Raw genomic sequence first — 21,788 nt, 5'->3', positions numbered from 1 at the left:
CTGCGCTGCAGTTTCTATGTAATTTATGTAACTTGCCCCTACTGAGCTACACCTGGAAGCCCACATTTCTCTTTAAATGCTTTGTTTCTTTCTCTATGTGACGTCTATATCTTCCCCGTTTCTACCACCAAGAGACCCTTCACTGTGTTTGTGTGTGTCAACTCATAGTGTCCATTCATGCCACTTGATGAAAGTAGATTACAAACCTTGCCAAGAAAGCATTTATCAAACCTTTTCTGCACGCCAGCTTTATTGTAACCACACCTCCAATGAAAACCCATACTGTGTGTGTGCCTAGCATTTCTTACCACCACTCCTTGATGTAACTGTGTGCTGTACAAATTCAAACCTAGTTTTGTGCTACCTGAGTAACTGGAGTACATGAGGTGCTGGCTGATACATTCTAATGAGAGCCTTTTGGTACTGAGCTGGCCACCCCATCTTACAGCAGCTACGTCCTGAGATGGACCTCTTGCATGGGTAGCCTGGCCCTGCAATCTTTCACCCATGTGGAGGCATTGGAGAGGACAGGCTAGAGTCCCCACATGCAATGCCATCCTGGGAGACGGCACCATGTCCAGTCCTGACATGCCACTAATATTGGCCACTGCCTTCGCATGGCCATTTGTCTATGGAAATGCAGACCTAATGATTTCAATGAAATCAGCAAAGCTCCGTGAGATACTTGTCTGCAATCCAGGCTCCACCCTTTTCAGGCTGGATAAAAACAGCCCTCAATGGCAGCAGCCTGAGAGTCCATGGAAGAAGCACAAACTGCCTTGTGAGCCTCTGTCATCGCTGCCTCTACTGCAGGTACCCCTGAAGCTGTCTCACACTCCAGGGTAGACAGCAGCACTTCGAAACTCCTCCACTTGATCCATTATCTGCAGCATACTATCTGATCTGGTGCCTGATTCGAAGTTCTTCCAGCAACCATTAAAAAGCAGGACCCTTGAGATCTGGATTCCCTTGCATTTTAGCCAAGAGGTGGCTTATCCTGACCATTCACCCTTTGCCCTCCCACCCTTCGCCCCCCCCCCCCCCGACCCCAGTCAAAAATATCCTCCTCTTCATGTTCCACCATCAACTGCTTCTGCTTACTCGTGTTCTGTGTCTCGATCCGTACTCTCCCTTCTGGCTCACACTCTAATTTCCCTGGAGTGAATGACTCTAAGCTGGTGCTTGTGTGGGAGTGAGTGAGTGATGGCAGATGTTCTGAAGTGCTGACAAGGCCTGATCCAGAGGTGCCTACATCTGCTTTGTCTGGCATATCTATGGGAGGAAAAAAGAGGAGGGGATGTTAGAATGGGTTGCTGACCACCAGAGCTCACTTTGCTTTCAGTGGGTGTAACATGACGATTTTGTGATATTGTTTGCAGACCGGGAATGCAGGGTACTGTAGGATGAGAGGGAAAGGAAGCACAACTCCTGCCCACTGTCATTAACAGCGGGTTAAGGCATGCAGTAGTCAGGCCTGGTCTATTTAAATGAAGCCCAGGACTTAAACGTCTCGGGCCTCAAGTGTGCGAGTCAGATGAGCTTAACAATCACCCTGCCGGGCCTCACATTCACTGCTCATCCCAAGTTCAAATTGGGGCTTTAGTGAGGGGAGGTTGCTGGAGGTAGCACACATACTTAGTACCGTACATTCTTGAAAAATGTGGCTGGTTCCACTCACCTTACTTGGTCAATAAACTTTTTCTGACACTCACTTGCCAATATCACTGACTGCCTCCCCATTTCCTTCCGCTGCCCTTGGGCAACTGTTTCAAACAAGGTCTCCCACCTCTGCTGGTGATCCCTGTTTAAGGAGTATCATACTCCAACAAGAGTATTGGCAAATTAGCCCCGTGCTATAATTTATTGTCAATAACCTGAGCAAGGTAATAAACAGGACCAGATTTGATTTTGCATGAGATCGAGCAGATTCCTTGCATGTTATATTTGTTGGTTATCATCCTCCCTGAATATAATTATTTGTTTATTTGTTTTTCTTTTCATTTTCCAGGAGGGAATGAATGCAATTCATTTAGCTGCTAAAAATGGACACATTATTGTCCTGGAAGCCCTGAAAGGCACCATATCCTTTAAAATAACCAGCACAAAGGTTAGACACACTGACTGACTGATTCTTTATTCCATGTTCTCTTCTAGTTTTAATTTACATTTGCTGTAGTATCAGTTTAGTTATAATTTGAAACTCAGGTAGAGACTTCTTTAAATTGCTGTAGTCATTACAGTGCAATTATATACCAACAGTTTGCTGATAATTGACTGTTAATTATTGCTTAACACATTCACAGCTGTTGCGCTTGTTCATCGGTCACACATTAATAGCCTAGAGCAAACCTTCAGTAGCAGCACACAGAATGGCCTCCTCAGTGTGGTATCTGACTCAGGGATACCTTGCAACAGGTCTTACCACCACTGATACAATGGCGGCAATTATTTAGGGTATGTTTGGGCTGCAAATGGAGAGGAATAGGGTGGAGGGGTTAGCCACGGCCCCTTGACCCCATTTAATTGTGGTGGAGTGGGCTTCTGCCGTGTCTTAAAGGGAGCTGGCAGTTTTTTGGGAAGTGAATTCAAAAGAAAGATTTGCATTCATACAGCGCCTTCCATGACCTCGGGACGTCCCAAAGTTCTTTACAGCCAATGAAGTACGTTTAAAGTGTAGTCTGTTTTTCAGGTGTTGGTTGAGGGATAAATATTGGCCAGCACACCGGGGAGAACTCCCATACACTTCTTCGAAATAGTGCCATGGGATCTTTTGCATCCACCTGAGAGGGCAGATTCACTGTATTTATTAACGACTTAGATGATGGGATAGAGAGCCACGTATCCAAATTTGCCAATGACACAAAGATAGGCAGCATTGTATGCAGTGTAGATGGAAGCATAAAATTACAGAGAGATATTAATAGATTAAGTGAATGGGCAAAACTGTGGCAAATGCACTTCAGTGTCGGCAAGTGAGAGGTCATCCACTTTGCACCTAAAAAGGACAGATCAGAGTGCTTATTAAATGGTGAAAAGCTTGAAACAGTGGAGGTCCAAAGAGACTTAGGAGTCCATGTGCATAGATCATTAAAATGTAGAGAATATAATCAAAAAGGTTAATGAAATGCTGGTTTTTATATCTAGAGGACTAGAATACACGGGGGTACAAGTTATGCTACAGCTGTACAAAGCCCTGGATAGACCACATCTGGAGTACTGTGTACATATCTGAGCACCTTAAGAAGGAAATATTAGCCTTGGAGGGAGTGAAGAGTAGATATACTAGAATATATCTGGACCCCAAGGCTTCAATTACGAGGAGAGATTACATAAACTAGGGTTGTATTCCCCAGAATTTAGAAGATTAAGGGGTGATTTGATCGAAGTTTTCAAGATATTAAGGGCAATTGATAGGGTAGATAGAGAGAAATTATTTCGGCTGGTTGGGGAGTCTAGGACTAGGGGACATAGCCTAAAAATCAGAGCCAGGGCTTAAGTTTGAAACACTTCTACACACAAAGGGTGGTAGAAATTTGGAATTCTCTTCTGTAAATGGCAGTCGATGCTAGCTCAATTGCTAATTTAAAATCTGAGATTGATAGATTTTTGTTAACCAAAGGTATGAAGGGATATGGGGCTAGGTCACAGATCATCCATGATCTCATTGAGTGACGGAACAGGCTTGAGGGGCTAAATAGCCTCAGCCTGTTCCAATGTTCTTTGGTTTAAGGTTTCATCCCAAAGACAGCACCTCCAACAGTGCAACATTCCCTCAGTACTGTACTGAAGTGTCTGCCTAGATTTTGTCCTCAAATCTCTAGAGTGGGACTTGAACCCCAACCTTCTGACTCAAAGGCAAGAATGCTACCTATTGAGCCATGGCTCACACTGTTGTGCAATTTGGCAGATTTGAGGCAGTAGCCTTTAAGAACGCCCTTTACTCTGTTCACCACCCTGAAACAGTCAGTAATTCAAAGGAGAATACAGGCCATTGAGTTTTATTTGTATCCAAAATATAAATAATCAGCCTATTACCATTCATTAAGTTCCTTTACACCATCTATAATTCTGGTACCTCTTATTTTGTGTGCATTATAATAAATAACAAAAGCACATCAGCATTGGGAAGCAGTGATCATAACATGATAGAATTTCACATCCAGTTTGAGAGCAAGGATCTTGGGTCTGAAACTACTGTATTAAACTTAAATAAGGGCAATTATAAAGGAATGAGGGCGGAATTGGCTAAAGTGGACTGGGTAAACAGATTAGATGGTGTGATGGTGGATAAGCAGTGGCAAACATTTAAAAAGATATTTTATGACTCGCAACAAAAATATATCCCTGTGAGGAGGAAAGACTCCACAAAAAGGGTGAACCAACTATGGCTAACTAAGGAAGTCAAGGATGGTATCAGGTTAAAAGAAAAAGCATACAACATGGCAAAGATTACTGGTAAGCCTGAAGATTGGGAAAACTTTAAAAACCAGCAAAGGATGACTAAAAGAATAATAAAGAGGGAGAAAATAAATTATGAGAGTAAACTAGCAAAGAACATAGGAACATAGGAACAGGAGTAGGCCATTCAGCCCCTCGTGCCCGCTCCGCCATTTGATAAGATCATGGCTGATCTGTGATCTAGCTCCATATACCTGCCTTTGGCCCATATCCCTTAATACCTTTGGTTGCCAAAAAGCTATCTATCTCACATTTAAATTTAGCAAGGAATATAAAAACTGACAGTAAAAGCTTCTACAAGTATATAAAAAGGAAGAGGGTAGCTAAAGTAAACATCGGTCCCTTAGAGGATGAGACTGGGGAAATAATAATGGAAAACAAGGAAATGGCAGAGGAATTGAACAGATATTTTGTATCTGTCTTCGCAGTAGAAGACACTAATAATATACCAATAATAGTAGAAAATCAAGGGGCAAAGGAGAGGGAGGAACTAAAAACAATCACTATCACTAGAGGAAAAAGTACTTGGTAAACTAATGGGTCTAAAGGCTGACAAGTCCCCTGGACCTGATGGCTTGCATCCGAGGGTCTTAAAGGAAGTGGCTACAGAGATAGTGCATGGTTGTAATCTTCCAGAATTCACTAGATTCTGGAAAGGTCCCAGCGGATTGGAAAACCGCAAATGTAACACCCCTATTCAAGAAGGGAGTGAGACAGAAAGCAGGTAACTATAGACCAGTTAGCCTAACATTTGTCATTGAGAAAATGCTAGAATCCATTATTAAGGAAGTAGTAGCAGGACATTTGGAGACTCATAATACAATCAAGGAGAGTCAACATGTTTCGTGAAGGGGAAATCGTGTCTGACAAATTTATTAGAGTTCTTTGAGGAAGTAACGGGCAGGGTGGATAAAGGGGAACCAATGGATGCAGTATATTTGGATTTCCAAAAGGCATTCGATAAGGTGCCACATAAAAGATTACTGCACAAGATAAGAGCTCATGGTGTTGGGGGTAATATACTGGCATGGATAGAGGATTGGCTAACTAACAGAAAACAAAGAGTCAGGATAAAAGGGTCATTTTCAAAATGGCAATCTGTAACTAGTGGGGTGCTGCAGGGATCAGTGCTGGGGCCTCAACTATTTACCATGTATATCAATGACTTGGATGAAGGAACAGAGTGTCTTGTGGCCAAATTTGCTGATGACACAAAGATAGGTGGAAAAGCAAGTTGCGATGAGGACACAAAGTGTCTGCAAAGGGATATTGACAGGTTAAGTGAATGGGCAAAAATTTGGCAGATGGAATATAATGTGGGAAAATGTGAAGTCATCCACTTTGGGAGGAAAAATAAAAAAGCAAAATATTATTTGAATGGAGAAATACTACAAAATGCTGCGGTACAGAAGGATCTGGGTGTCCTCGTACATGAAACACAAAAAGTCAACATACAGGTGCAGCAGGTAATCCGGAAGGCAAACGGAATATTGGCCTTTACTTCTATGGGGATGGAGTATAAAAGCAGGGAAGTTATGCTACAACTGTACAGGGTGCTGGTGAGACCACACCTGGAGTACTGCGTACAGTTCTGGTGCCCTTATTTAAGGAAGGACATACTTGCATTGGAGGCAGTTCAGAGAAGGTTCACTAGGTTGATTCCGGGTTGTGTTATGAGGAAAGATTGAACAGGTTGGGTCTATACTCATTGGAATTTAGAAGAATGAGAGGAGATCTTATTGAAACATACAAGATTCTGAGGGGACTCGATAGGGTGGATGCTGATTCCCCCTCATGGGGGAATCTAAAACTAGGGGGCATAGTCTTAGAATAAGGGGTCGCCCATTTAAGACGGAAATGAGGAGGAATTTCTTCTCCCAGAAGGTCGTAAATCTTTGGAATTCTTTACCTCAAAAAGCTGTGGAGGCTGAGTCATTGAATACATTCAAGGCTGAGTTAGACAAATTTTTGATCAGCAAGGAAGTCAAAGGATATGGGGAAAAGGCGGGAAAGTGGAGTTGAGGTGAAAATCAGATCAGCCATGATCTCATTGAATGGCGGAGGAGGCTCGAGGGGCCGAATGGCCTGCTCGTGCTCCTATCTCTTATGGTCTTATCGCAATACTGAATCTTGGGATTCAGGTTATCTTGATAAACGGCTCAAACTTCACTTTCAAGGTTCACATTGTTATCTGAAGGGCTTGAAGTTCCTATCTTGTAACATGCACCAAGCTATCAGTAATTTTATAGGAATACACTTGCAGGTATCTGCTATTCTCTATGTGAAGGAATATAACTGAAAAGCATATGACTAAAACTGCCCTTATGTGTTACTCTGAATGTAAAAGTTCACCATCTCTTCAAAAACATCAAATCATTTTACATCTCCCACAAACCTCTTGAAGTGTTGATTAATTTGCCGGTGGTTTCATCATTGATGGGTGTTATGATTTTGAGGGCGTTTTCTCAGGTTGAGCACTTCAGACCACTCACATTGACGAGCTGTTGCTCCCTGAAACTTAAATGCTGCCTAATCTAACCATGCTTATTCCTCCCCGAAGACTGGATTCACAGCCCTTCATGTGGCAGCACATTTTGGCCAGATGGACTTTGTGAGGGAGATTCTCACCAAGGTGCCAGCAACCATGCGGAGTGAGGCCCCGAAAACCACCAACGAGGGACAACTAACGAAAGAGCAGGCGAGCGAGGTAGTAAGAGTTGACTTCCTCCTCTCATCAAACACCGTGACGAGTTGGTTTTGCTTTTAAAGCAGTTTTGTTAGGCTTCCACCAAACACATAATTTTGTATTTTCAATAGCATGGCCATCTTATGCAAGGTTGTCAATCAAGGAATACAGCACATCTAGAATTGAGCACTGATAAAATAAATGAAAGCCTTGGGCTTAGAATCACAACTCTCATTACAAATGAGTCCGTTCACTAAAACAAATGATTAAAGTGCGAGGACATCGCCTCAGTTGAATCCAACTCAGTTGGAGGACGCGGCGGTCAGTCTGTGACGGCTGTTAAGGAACTCACATTAAATGAATCAATGCAGTCTTTGATGCAGTAAAGCCCTGTTGCTACTGGTGATAAGTACACATGGTTCCAAAATTGCCCGTAAATCCTTCAGTCTTACTCAGTGGTTAAAGGTTAAACACAATGATGTGTGGAGGTGAGTGTTCCAGGGATACGGCAGTACTAGTGCAATGTGGAGGAGCTCAGCACTGTGTCGCTTCTGGGAGGGGTAAATACTCCTCACAAGATAAGAAAAGTCATTTACCGAACCATTTTTATCCGAAAAAGGAATGAATTATACTTATAAACCCTTTAATTTAATTTCTATGATTCTATAATTATCATCTCTTCAGCATATAGTAATTTCATTGCTCTCGATGATGCAAAATAACTAAATCTCAGGATCGGTTTGTATAATAATGCATCTATTTTTTTATTCGTAGATGGGATGTGGGCGTCGCTGGCGAGGCCAGCATTTATTGCCCATCCCTAATTGCCCTTGAGAAGGTGGTGGTGAGCCGCCTTCTTGAACCGCTGCAGTCTGGGTGGTGAGGGTTCTCCCACAGTGCTGTTAGGAAGGGAGTTCCAGGATTTTGACCCAGCGACGATGAAGGAACGGCGATATATTTCCAAGTCGGGATGGTGTGTGACTTGGAGGGGAACGTGCAGGTGGTGTTGTTCCCATGTGCCTGCTGCCCTTGTCCTTCTAGGTGGTAGAGGTCGCGGGTTTGGGAGGTGCTGTCGAAGAAGCCTTGGCAAGTTGCTGCAGTGCATCCTGTGGATGGTACACACTGCAGCCACAGTGTGCCGGTGGTGAAGGGAGTGAATGTTTAGGGTGGTGGATGGGGTGCCAATTAAGCGGGCTGCTTTGTCCTGGATGTTGTCGAGCTCCTTGAGTGTTATTGGAGCTGCACTCATCCAGGCAAGTGGAGAGTATTCCATCACACTCCTGACTTGTGCCCTGTAGATGGTGGAATGGCTTTGGGGAGTCAGGAGGTGAGTCACTCACCGCAGAATACCCAGCCTCTGACCTGCTCTTGGTGCTATTATCTATTATCTGTTTGTGAATGTGGGGATATTATTGAAAAAACTGGAGTGACAGTGAATGTGAGTTTAGATTTGATGCCCATTTGGGACCACCATTCATTTTCTACGTAGCAGAAACAACTGATATTTTAACTGTAAAACTTATTTCCTTATTGTGAACATGTATTTTATGCTTTTTTTAAATTTGGGAAACCCAGGTGAAGGGTCAAGGCCTTTGCTGCAAGACATTACCAAAGCTGAAAAGAGGGGTAGAAGAAAAAAGGGGATAAATCAAGAAGTAATAGTTTAGTGACACCACGCATGGGATTTAAAAACATGTAGATTGGAGGAGAATGAGAAAACTGAAGGAGGTAAATTAACCTCTGTAAAAATTAACCTCTGTATTTTTATTTCAAATTTTGCATAATTTTTACTTAATTAGAGCTGATTGCTTATACAAAAAATTAGATTTTTTTTGTATCTGCAATCAGGCAACCAAGAAAGCTGTAAGTATGTTTTAAGCACAGAAGAGATAAAACCCGATTAGGGAAGTGGGGCTTTAGCCATTCACTTCACAACCCAGTGCTGCAGGTTAAAGTTGTCTCTGCTCCTTGACACGTGAACCCCACCAAGTCCTGTATACAACGGGGTGAATTTCTGCAGGGGGTTATCCCGATCGGCCACTCTAACTTCAGTGGGAAATCCATGGCAACCTTGGAGAAACAGCATAATCGCCATTTAACTGTGAATGATAATTAGCTGTGAATCAAAGAGGTTTTTTAAAAAATCATTCAGAGAATCACGAAGAAATAAAGTTACCTTTTTAGGAAGATGGTGCCCCTATAATGAAGATAACATTCGTCATCTTCCCTCAAGTGAGAACTGCAAACGGAGGAGTAATTGTTAAGTAGTCAATGTTCTCTGCTTAACCTGGGATTAATGCCTTTATTGTTGCTGCTTCAGTCAGGGTACACACCTTTACACCTAGCGGCACAGTCTGGACATGAGAACCTGGTTCGGCTTCTGCTTAACTACCCAGGGGTCCAGGTGGACACTCAAACCAGCCTGCAGGTGAGTGGTCAGCATCGCTGAATTAACTTGTGTTTGTACCATTTACTGCTTCACAGCGCACTCCACTAGCTCCCCGTTAACATTGTGGTGAAATTACTGAACCTGAGCTCTTTAGGCTCATAGAGGTTGTTTAAGATACACACACACATTAACAAGCTGTGCAGAAGATTTCCTCTGTGTGCTATTTGTAATAAAATCATAAACCCATTCTTTATTTTTTATCTTACTCAATTTTCTTCTTTCCATTCCTGAATGTGGTGACTCATGATGGAGCAAGGTTCCACTTGTGGTAATATCCCTCTGATGCCCTGTCTAAGTGGCTGCCCTAGTCAGTAAGGGGTAAACTTTCATCTTCAACGCATGGGTGGTGATCCTGGCAGAGTCGATCACCCGCCCATTATTGAGCGAGCCCGTCTGATTCCATTGAAATGAATGGAATGAAAATTAGACGGGTCCTACAATGGGTGGACGATCCGCTCCATCAGTTTACCGACCACACGGTGAAGAGGACAATTTAACCCTGAGTGTCTGCAGGCTATCCCAGCAGTCCTGCCTTGATCCAACATCCACGCATGTTCACACACACCTTCTAACAGGAGTCACTGGATCGTGATCAGGGGTAGGAATCCTAAGAAAGTTCCTCTCCTTATGCCTTGAGCACAGAGGTCACTTATAATAGGGGTAATTTTGGCTTTGGATGAAAGTGTAAAACAGACACTATCAGCTTGGCCCATTGGTTAAACATTTGTCCTGATTTTCGTTTTGATGACTTCAATGGAAACGAAAATCAGGGGAGATGTTTAACGGATGGCCGAGCCGATATCGCCCGTTTTACTCTATCGTCTAAAGTCAAATTTACCCCCAGCGTGTGTCTATCATGCACCCGGGCTGAGATCAACTATTTCAGCAGAGACATGATCAAACCCGAGACCTTCCTGGTCCATCGGAACACAGGATACTTACCAATTGGGCCACCAGGCGGAGCTCTAACACATTGCAAACGGAGATTTGTGATTCTATAACACGGAGTGAAAACAGGCAATGAGTTTGTTTTCTCGTGTTTATTAATAAAGTCTCTTTCAGTCTGTGCTGGTTTTCTCTCCCAATACTCACACCAGAAATTCTCAGCCATTATTTTTTTTTAAAAATCCTTTTGGCTGGAACGGTGAATGAGGGCATGTCAGTTTGCAAAGGAAGGTTTTTCAATGGAACTAGATGTGCAAAAATAATTACTTGAGCCAAGGTGTTATGGCACTGAGACAAAGAAAAGAAACTTGCATTTATATGGTGCTTTATCATGTCCTCAAGACATCCCAAAGCACTTTGCGACCAATGAATTAAAAGGAAGTGATGAAATTGAGTATTTTAGTGGCTTGTTATTTTCTCTTGACTATCTTCACCCCTCAGTTGTCCTCCCTCGGGCCATGCAAGCCTGTGGTCGGGAGGGGTTGGCTTTAATCCACTCGAGCACCGGCTGAGGCTCACAACACATATTTCTGATGAATACACTTCCAAATAATCCAAATTTTAAAATGAATGGACAGAAAATGGCGAGCAACTCGTCCCTGGATTTCGGATGAGGACTTCTGTCCCACCAGACTCTTACAGCCACCAAGTGTTAAAGAGAAATATCTCTGTAACTACACTGCAGTACCTACCGCTAGCATTAGGGCTGAGAGGATGGAATTGTTTACTTACTGATAGCTGCCTTTGCCAGGTTGTAAAGAAACACCCAGTGGTGACCCTGGGTTCCTGCCAAGGAGGAAATCAAGGCCTGTGAAAGGAAGATGGAGGGAACTGAAAAAAGTTTTTAAAAATATGATGCAATTATCACCTTGGAACTTACAGAGCACTCTTTGGCAATATTGAAATGTTACTGCTTTTTCAGCGATCTTGCTCTACTTTGCCCCTGCGTTACTGCAGGACGGCAGAGATACAAGGGCTGATGGCCAGCTTGAGTGTGAACCTGGTGAGTGGTGGGCAGGGGGTGTTCTGTGCCCAGCTGAAGGAATCAGTGTGGGGCCTGTGCCATTATTGTGGCGAGGGCCTAATTTAAATTAGATCGGTGAGTTGCCAGCACAAAACATGCTCCCCTATAGACAGAGTGGGAGGGTGGAAAATCCAGCAGGGCGGCCGCTACTTAAAGGCATTGTATAGTGCCTTAAAGGACAGGTGCTTTTTAACAGTGGTAGATAGTGGGTAGGAAGATTGTGCAGCAGCAGGTAAGATGGCTTCGACTAGGGCCCCCAAGTTCTCTGATGCAACGGTGACCAAGTGAGCAGCAGGAAGGAGGTCCTTTCCCCCTCTGATGGACAACAAGTACCCAGACAAATTTCTCAACGCGCATGGTGAGAGGTAGCAAAAACTGTCAGTGCCGCCAGCGTTGTTCCCAAGGACCTGGCTGCAGTGCAGTGAAAAAACTAAATTATTTGACCAGGATTGCCAAGGTAAGACTCTCCATCACATCTCTCATCCTCTCTGCATACCACTGCAAGACCCTACTTTAGCCTCAGTAATCCTTCCCATGGTTCTCCTCCATTCAGCAGGGGCCATTTCATTTCACTGCACCTCTTTTTGGTTTGCATTCACACCCTCAAAACTTGCTACCGCCCTCACAACTACTTTTCCCTCTTTGCTGCACTTACTGCGTCTTCCTGCCATCAAGCACACTATGCTAAGCTGCCTCATACATCTTGAAAAACCTTAAACAGGGCACATAGTAACCCACTTTCACTCGTCTTGCAGGAGAAGCTGGAACACGACAGGAAGGAGAGCACGAGGACAAGAGGAAGTCTTGCCACTCCTCGGACAACGGCACCAATGGAGGCCAGGCACAGCAGGGTGTACAGGCATCTTCCCATCTATTTCTCTTTCTACTTAACGCTCTCACTCACACAGTCACACACTCAACATGACAACCTGCTGGTGCATTGCGTTGTCACTCATCTGCTGATGCTCACCCTTATCACTTTTCCCTTTTTCTAGGTCCATCAGTCAACTCAGAAGTTGCAGTCACAGAGACTGTGAGGGAGAACCCTCCAAAGTACGCACTGGCACTCTTTCTTACCCTTCCAAGCATTAACAGAAGAATGAGCACCCCACGTGGTATAGCGAGTGGATTCGAAGGGCCTGCACTGGCCAACTCTCTGAGTGCTAGCGAGCAAGAGCAGATGCAGGTGGAAAGAACGTCCCAGGAAACAGGTCACCGGAGGGCCAGCTCATATCCTAGCTCTGCTAAAGAGGACAGAGACACAGACTTTAGGGGCCCAGCATTTATAAGAAAGATGATTTCCGCGCGCCAGCAAACGATCAGTGCATTGGACTGACTTCCAGGGAACCTCCGGAACATGGTGGGGGTGGGGGTGGGGGGGCGGGGTAGAGGAGTCCACTACCAACTTGTGTAGGGTGCTGGAGCATGCCATCAACACTCTGCAGTCAACTATAGAGCGTGTGGTCACCTCAATGGAAGTCGCAGCAAGGCCCTCCCTGCAGGGGGTCTGTGGCCCCAGTAGTAGCAGCACTCCATGATGCTCTTACTGGGGCCAAGCAGGTTCTGGACTCCACCTCCACCTTGGACGGGCTGGTGAACCAAAGAGTTAGGGGTTTCAGATCTCCTGCAACCTGCTCAGTGGGAGAGCGGAGCCATAGCCTTTTAGGAGGGGCTGTCATGCAATGGGAATGGAACATGTTGCCACCCTCTCATGATGACAGCACATCTGGACCCTCACAAACCCCTGATCCAATGCCCTATCCTGGTGACGGAGGCCAGCTGGGCCAGACTGCCCCCCGGCAGACGCCGAGGTGCTGCCATCTGCAGCCGGGTTTCTCTCTGGCTCGAGCTCCAGCCGCAGTAGTGAGGCCTCGGCACCCACAGTTGGACGGTCAAGCTCGAGTATCAACTTCAGATTCCAACAGCATCCCCGATAAGTGTATTTCCATCAACTATTGCAGTGATCAGTCTGCCGCAGTTACAGACAACCTTTCAAAATTCACATACTTATTCATTCCTGTTGACTCAGCAACAGTGTCATAGATGATTGACATTGCCTGAAAGTTTAGACTTGGCTGGTCAAAGTAGATAAGGAGTTCAATATCTGAGAATGAACCCTCCATTCTTCTGGATGCCTATGAGATTGTTCTGTACAGGATGCAACAGCCACTTAACAACTGAACAAAACAGATGACGTCAGCCAATGATTGTGGGAACATGGCAGAAAAGCAGGCACTTGATACCGTGACTCATTTCCCGACTTACAATGAATTGATCTTAAAAACAATTTTTGAAAATATTTGTGTTCTTCAGTTATTTTGTAAACCCTGGTGCTGCTTCACTAAATTGATAAAGCAGCAGAATTACTGAGAATCGACTGGTTCTCAGGTTGAAAGTTTCCTAAAGTGGAGGATCAGTGATGAGAGTATATAATTAAAGACCTTCACTAAGTCTATGGAACTGTTAGTGAGTATAAAGTGGGAAATTTGCATTGCATTGTACAGAACTGAAACAGGCCATTCGGCCCAACTGGTCTATGCCGGTGTTTATGCTCCACACTAGCCTCCTCCCGCCTGACTTCATCTCACCCTATCAACATATCCTTCTATTCCTTTCTCCCTCGTGCACTTATCTAGCTTCCCCGTTAACTTTTTTTAAATGTACCTTTTGCCCGTCCTCAAGCATACACATAAAATATTAAATCAAAATATTAAATCAAGCTAAACCCCAGCTGGCGATACTTCTTGTGGATAATTTTAACATAAAAGTTGCACAAATACAACATTTTCCACCTATCCATACTTTTTTTCCAGTAAAATTCCCAGCAGGAAGAATTTCACCCCAAATGTCTTAATCCTGACATTGCCCTCAAATCTGTGGCATTTTGGGTCCCCTGAGCCAGACATTTTTTCCTGAGAATTCAGCATCTGCACAATAACAGGGAAACAAGCCTTAGTATTACTACTGAAATATTTTAAGCAAATCGTTACTTGTGCTCTGCCTGTCCTTGCTCTTTTCTCCATCATCTTTTTCTAAACACATTATTTTAATTTTCATTTTACATTGTTATTTAAATGCTAGATTTGAACTTGCATTTTGTGTTTTACTTATTTAAATTTAAGTGTATTTCCTCCCTGTTCTGGCTGTGCCTAATCTGATGAATCAGAGCCACTTAACTTTAAGTCAGTCTCTGATCATAGAATCATAGTAAGGTTACAGCACAGAAGGAGGCCATTCGGCCCATCGAGTCCGCTCCGGCTCTTTGCAAGAGCAATCCAGCTAGTCCCACTCCCCCGCCTTCTCCCCGTAGCCCTGCAAATTTTTTCCTTTCAGGTACTGATTGGCTTTAAAAATAACTCAGAGGCTGGGCCCCAAATTTGTGGGGCCGTGATCCCTGGAGTTTTTGGGATCAGCGTAAGAGCTCCTTATTTGAATGGGTCATGCAGGACCATCTTTAGCCGTCTGCCCGTGTCTGCTGGAAACTCCGGTGGTCTGTCGGGGACACGGTTACCAAGTTTCCTCCCCCTCCACTTCCCCCTCCCCTCCCAGAACCCAGCCATTACCTCTTCAGCCCCCTGAGCAAGGGGGGATGATCTCCAGAAATTTTCCTGCAAAGAAGTTGAGGGGTCCATGGGGGGCTGAGGCTGTTTGTGAGCTCTGGACACAATCGGTGGGGTCCACACGCATGCCTGTATTGGCCGGTACACTGCCACTCACTCAAAGGCCGCGTCCCGACTGTGGAGCAGGAGCGGAAACTCCCGTCTTAGAGAGTCCCCGCTCCCTGCCCGTCATTTGCTTTGTAAGAGGCGGACACCCTTCACCAGTCAATAAAGGAAAATGGTAGAGACCCAGAATAACTGGGTACAGCGTAGATTCACCAGGATGATGCCAGAGATGGAAAATTATTGTTATAAGGAGAGACTTGAGATACTGGGATTATTTTCACTGGAGCAGAGAAGGCTAAGAAGATAATTAATAGAGGTTTTTAAAATATGAGAGCGATAGATTTTTGCTAGCCAAGGGACATGGAGCCAAGGCAGGTGGATGGAGTTAGGATACAGATCAGCCATGGCTCGAGGGGCTGAATGGCCTATTCCAGTTCCTATGTTCTTATTTGGCGCCTTTAACATAGTAGAACATCCCAATTAGTCGCACTCCCCTGCTTTTTCCCCACAGTCGTGCAAATTTTTCCTTTTCCTTTTCCTCCTATCCAATTCCCTTTTGAAAGTTATTATTGAATCTGCTTCCACCACCCTTTCAGGCAGTACATTCCAGATCAAAACAAGTTGCTGCACAAAAACATTTCTCCCCATCTCACCTCTGGTTCTTTTGCCAATTATCTTAAATCTGTGTCCTCTGGTTAGCGACCTTCCTACCAGTGGAAACAATTTCTCCTTAATTACTCTATCAAAACCGTTCATACTCATAATCAGCTTGCTATATATATATATTTTTTAATTACAATTGTGATCAGCACTTGAAAATGCTCTGACTATGTTAAAAGTTTCTGATACTGCAGAGGTACAGCCCAGAAACAATACAGCTCTTCATTGTCATTATATAAACCATTGTTCAGATCGGACTCGTTACCAGGAATTCCTCTTACCCTGTTATAGGGCAGATTTTACAACACGACCCGAGCATATATTAAGAATTTTATCCATTAATTTTAATCAGCGGAAAATCATGCTGGGCGTGCTGACCTGCACTCCTGATACTCCTGATACATGCTCCTGTCACGTGTAGCTCCATACCGGGAGAACCAAACCGTACAATTTATCATTCAGCATGTCTGATCCATTAAACCCAATGGATGGATCCAAGTCTCCGCAAAAGAGCTCTGTCAGTGATATTTAAAAAGATAAAATGGAAGCTCAAAGTGGCACTATAGGTAAGCAGTTGTCATTGATGGTCGTGCCTATGGTGTTACGCGGTCTCTTTTTACAGTGGGAATATGCAATCGTTGGCAATAAGATTTAAGCTAGAGCTCAGCCCGTTTTGTGTGTATTGTTTAAAATGAGGCACGGTTTTCATTGAAAAAGGTATGGCAAACGTTTATTGGTTTAGATCGGGAGAAAGGCCAGAAAAACCAGATGTTCTTTTGTTCAGAGTACCCTCACATGTAAGTGACATGATGGTGGTGTTTTAATAGGTTTTGCATGTATTCAGGAACAAGAGGACGTTAGACAAATATGTTTTCATTAGAATGGTGGCCATTCTATATTTCTTCTGCGGACACTGCGTTGGAGTAGCCTCGTGTCAGAGTAATAGATTGGAAAAAAAGCCAGTTTCGAGGGGATGAGAGTGGAACTAGGGAAGGTCAACTGGAAAAAAATTTTGACAGAAAAAGAAATAAAACAGCAGTGGATAATATTCAAAACGGTAATCAATAGAGTTCAGGAGAAATACATTCCTCTAAAAAGCAAGAGCAAACTAGCCAGTAATGAAACACCATGGATGAATATAGAGATAACGGTAAAATTGAAACTAAAGAAAAAGGCATACGCCAAGTACATAGACAATAAAGGAGAGGATGACAAAAGGGAATATGAAGAGGTTCGGAAAGAAGTCAAAAAAACAATTAGGAAAGCAAAGGGATCGTGCAGGAAAGTGGAGTTGAGGTCGAAGGTCAGCCATGATGGTGGAGCATGCTCGCGGGGTCGTATGGCCTACTCCCACTCCTATTTCTTATGTTCTTATGTTCAAAGAGGAACTACGAGATTAAATTAACAAGGAATAGAAAAAGAAATGGTAAAATATTCTACGGACACATAAATAACAAAAGAAAAATCAGAATAGGGATAGGGCCACTAAGGGTGCACAAGATAAACTCACAGGTAACGACAGTGAAATGGCAGAAATATTGAATAGCTACTTTACCTCCATATTTACTAGGGAGACTAACAAGGTGGGCAGGACATTAGAAGAGAGGATGAAAAGGATATTAAAACATTTAAGATAGAAAGGGGGGAGATAATTGATCAACTAATCAAACTAAGGGAGGATAAAACCCCTAGTCCAGATGGAATGCATCCACGAATATTAAAAGAAATTAGGGAAGAGATGGCAGAGGCAGTATTACATATATAATAATTCACTGGAAAAGTGCTAGAGGACTGGCAGACAGCTCATGCTATTCCTATATTTAAAAAGGGGCATAGAACAAGCCCAGGGAACTATAGACCAGTTAGCGTAACGTCGGTGGTAGGAAAGATAATGGAATCTTTACTCAAAGATATAATAGAAAGACATCTAGAGAACGAAAATATAATGAGGAGTAGTCAACATGGATTTCAAAAGGGAAGGTCATGCTTGACCAACCTTATTGAATTCTTTGAAAAAGTAACAGAAAGAGTAGATAAGAGTAATGAGGTAGTATATTTGGATTTTCAAAAGGCCTTTGATAAGGTACCCCATTGTAGACTCATGGCTAAGGTCAGAGCATGTGGAGTCAGAGAGCAGGTAGCAGAATGGATAGCAAGCTGGCTACAAAACAGAAAACAGAGAGTAGAGGGTAGCTACTCAGACTGGCAACGGGTGGGAAGTGGTGTACCCCAGGGATCGGTGCTGGGACCATTATTGTTCACAATTTACATTAATGATTGGGATTCGGGAATCAGAAGTACAATTTCAAAATTTGCAGATGACACCAATTTGGGGGGGTGTAAATAATACAAAGGAAGAATGCGTCAAAATGCAAGAGGATATTAATAAACTTGCAGAATGGGTGTGTAATTGGCAAATGAATTTCAATATAGATAAGTGTGAGGTGGTGCATTTCGTAGGAAGAATGAGGAGGCCACATACTGCTTGGATAATAAGAGTCTAAATGGGATAGAGGAGCAAAGGGACCTAGGGGTACAGATACACAGATCACTAAAAGTAGTGATGCAAATTAATAAGGCCATAAAAAAGGCAAATCAAGCACTCAGGTTAATTTCTAGAGGGATAGAATTGAAAAGCAAAGAAGTTATATTAAGTATAGAACCTTGATTAGACCACACTTGGAGTATTGTGCACAGTTCTGGTCTCCAGAAAGGGTATTGATGTATTGGAAAGGGTGCAAAAAAGATGCACAAGGATGATACCAGAACTGAGAAGATATCCTTATCAGGAAAGGCTGAACAGGCTGGGGCTCTTTTCTCTAGAAAAGAGAAGGCTGAAGGGTGACCTGATAGAGGTCTTTAAGATAATGTTAGGGTTTAAGAACATAAGAACATAAGAAATAGGAGCAGGAGTAGGCCATACGGCCCCTCGAGCCTGCTTCATCATTCAATAAGATCACGGCTGATCTTTGACCTGAACTCCACTTTCCCGCCCTATCCCCATATCCCTTGATTCCCTTTGAGTCCAAAAATCAATTGATCTCAGTCTTGAATATAATCAATGACTGAACACCCACAGCCCTCTGGGGTAGAGAATTCCAAAGATTCGCAATCCTCTGAGTGAAGAAATTTCTCCTCATCTCAGTCCTAAATGGCTGACCCCTTATCCTGAAACTATGCCCCCTAGTTCTAGACTCTCCAGCCAGAGGAAACAGCCTTTCAGCATCTATCCTGTTTGATAGACATAGAGAAAATGTTTCCACTTGTGGGAGATTACAAAACTAGAGGCCATAAATATAAACCAGTCGTTAATAAATCTAATAGGAAATTCAGGAGAAACTTCTTCACCCAGAGAGTGGTAAGAATGTGGAACTCACTACCACAAGGAGTAGTTGAGGCAAATAGCATAGATGCATTTAAGGGGAAGCTAGATAAGCACGTAGGGGAGAAAGGAATAGAAGGGTATGCTCATAGGGTTAGATAAGTAAGGAGGGAGCAGACTCGTGTGGAGCATAAATGCCAGCCCAGACCAGTTGGGCTGAATGGCCTGTCTCTGTGCTGCAGTTTTCATGTAAGAGACTGTATAAATAAGGTAGTGACCAACTGAATCTTGTTCCAGGGTGCCACCCCACTCCACCTCGCAGCACAGAATGGCCACACTGCAGTCGTTGGGCTCCTCCTGAGTAAATCCACCTCCCAGCTGCATCTCAAGGACAAACGAGGCCGCACCTGCCTGCACCTGGCGGCAGCCAATGGTCACATTGAGATGGCGCGAGCACTGCTTGGGCAGGGGGCTGAGATCAACGTCACAGACAAGGTGGGTGAGATGGAACAAAAAAAGCCACGCTGCTTTGAAATAGTTATCGTTTTTCTCTATAGTTCTGCCTTCGTTTGTGTGGAGTTTTCTTTCATTGTTTAATGTTTTATTGTTTTGCTCAGATTAGATATCTAGACAAGTGCATCCCTAACCACAAATTACAACAAGCCAGTCACTCGCCTTTTCAAAGGGGACTATTTTAACAATAAGATTGCACCATGATTAAAGCAGATCGATTCAGCTCCAGATGCCAAACACGATTCCACCAGGTTGGAAATTTCCACGCCTCAAATAAATTTAGAGAGTAGTTAGATGGCAACTCTCCTGAGGTTGAAAATACAAATCAAGACTCTACTGGTGATTAACATTCACATTTTTCTCCCTACATCACCAATTATTTATGATATTGCTCAGTCATCTTGATTTGTCAGTCATCTCAGTCATAAAATGAAGTTTTATCCGTAACATTAAAAAAATAAAATTAAACAATTCACGATAATATCATCAAATTTGTCTATGCAGTTGATTTTTGTCTCTTTGAATGTCTTCATGAATGTCGTTAGTTTGGAGGCCTGTCTCTATGTGTCTATGCTAGAAGCCTTGGACTTGAGTTTTGCTGCTTCCCCAGGATGCAGCAGTGTCAATGTAGGTGCCAGTCTGATAGACTCCAACTCACAGAAGCTGTCTCTTTTTCTCAGTCCATTCTAAACAATACTGTACTGGATGGGGAGAGGAGGGCCATCATTTACAACCAAGTTGTGAATCACTCGGTGAATGACTGGTCTTGCTGTCAATCGTTAAAAAATGTTAGTACTTTGAAGATAGATCACAATGAACAGAGTTTTCCCTCAGATACAGTTTGCTGATTGGATTTCAGATCCAAAATATTCTCAGTACACCTGCCATCATTGATCACACGAATTTCCAGCATTATTAAACACGTAAGCCCCTAATTCTCTCCAGGCACAGTGGTTTTAACTTTAAAATTCTCTATCCCGCAAACCACCATCCTGTTCTACTCTGTTCTGTTCCCCATGTTCCCCATCGTGTTCTACATTCCTCACCCCCGGGGGTAATTTTAATTGGCGATAATAAATCGGCCGCCCATTTTGCACCTGCCTGATTTTTCTTTTCCATTTACTTCAAATTTCCATTTACGGTCAGAGCGTAAAACGGGCAGCTGATTCTCTATCCCCCCCGAGGTCAATTCTAAAATGTGGTATTCAATAGAATCAGAAAGGGGACCAGCTTTAGCATAGTCTCTTAATTTTTTGGGTCTTTGATTCAGTAATAAGAGAATTTAATTTAAGAGTTCATTTTTGACTATAGTGTAGCAACAGGCACAGTGTTTTTGTATTCCAATATGCTTTTGCTGGACACTGGTTCCGACCTGTAATTCCCTTCCAAACAAGGTCCCAATCTTGGTCATGATAAAGAAGAAGGAGCCTACTGGCACTTTCTTGTGGGACGGAAGTAAAATCAGAGGGTGAGTCACGCCAGCTACAGTCACGCAATGCCAAACATTCAAGAGTGCCGTTACATAGGCCTACCTCCTAACTGTTAGGGAAATGTACATAGTACAAAGGGAAGGATAGAGGGAGAGGGTAATATAGGTATTGAATTGGAAAGAGAAAATAATCACAGAGGATTGAATTGAATTGGCTGTTTTCTCTCCTTTGTTCAGAATGGTTGGACCCCACTGCATTTTGCAGCAAAGTCTGGTTACCTGGATACGGTACAGTTCCTGGTGGAAAGCGGAGCTTCTCCCAAGCTGGAGTGTAAGGAAGGAAAGACTCCCATCCAGTATGCAGCGGCCGACCACCACCAGGAAGTGGTGAGCTTTTTAATCCGCAAGAACAACATCACCCTTAAACTAACAGAGGATCGCAAGGTAGGTGGTAAAAGTGCAAAACTATGAGCGACACATATCTGGAATCAACACAGACAGAATGCTACATTTTATGACATGTTCAATAGAATCATAGAATGATACAGCACAGAAGGTGGCCATTCGGCCCATCGTGCCTGTGCCTGCTCTTTGAAAGAGCTAGCCAATTAGTCCCACTTCTCTGCTCTTTCTCTAC

The 21,788-nt window shown here is 43.5% G+C and overlaps 1 protein-coding gene across 4 annotated transcripts in view; it reads left to right on the top strand.

Annotated features, from left to right (window-relative positions):
* trpn1 (transient receptor potential cation channel, subfamily N, member 1) overlaps positions 1-21,788 on the top strand; it is a 272,820-nt gene that overhangs the window by 209,824 nt on the left and 41,208 nt on the right. For all 4 annotated transcript variants that reach the window (XM_067978518.1, XM_067978520.1, XM_067978509.1 and 1 more), the window contains 5 exons: positions 2,009-2,107; positions 7,019-7,165; positions 9,465-9,572; positions 19,507-19,704; positions 21,389-21,595. In XM_067978518.1, the coding sequence (XP_067834619.1) occupies positions 2,009-2,107; positions 7,019-7,165; positions 9,465-9,572; positions 19,507-19,704; positions 21,389-21,595 (759 nt within the window). The remainder of the gene's footprint in view (positions 1-2,008; positions 2,108-7,018; positions 7,166-9,464; positions 9,573-19,506; positions 19,705-21,388; positions 21,596-21,788) is intronic.

The sequence above is a fragment of the Heptranchias perlo genome, chromosome 3 (assembly GCF_035084215.1).
Source record: "Heptranchias perlo isolate sHepPer1 chromosome 3, sHepPer1.hap1, whole genome shotgun sequence".
Lineage (NCBI taxonomy): Eukaryota > Metazoa > Chordata > Chondrichthyes > Hexanchiformes > Hexanchidae > Heptranchias > Heptranchias perlo.
The sequence above is the reverse complement of the archived record's forward strand: the minus strand, read 5'-3'. Positions and strand labels throughout refer to the sequence as shown.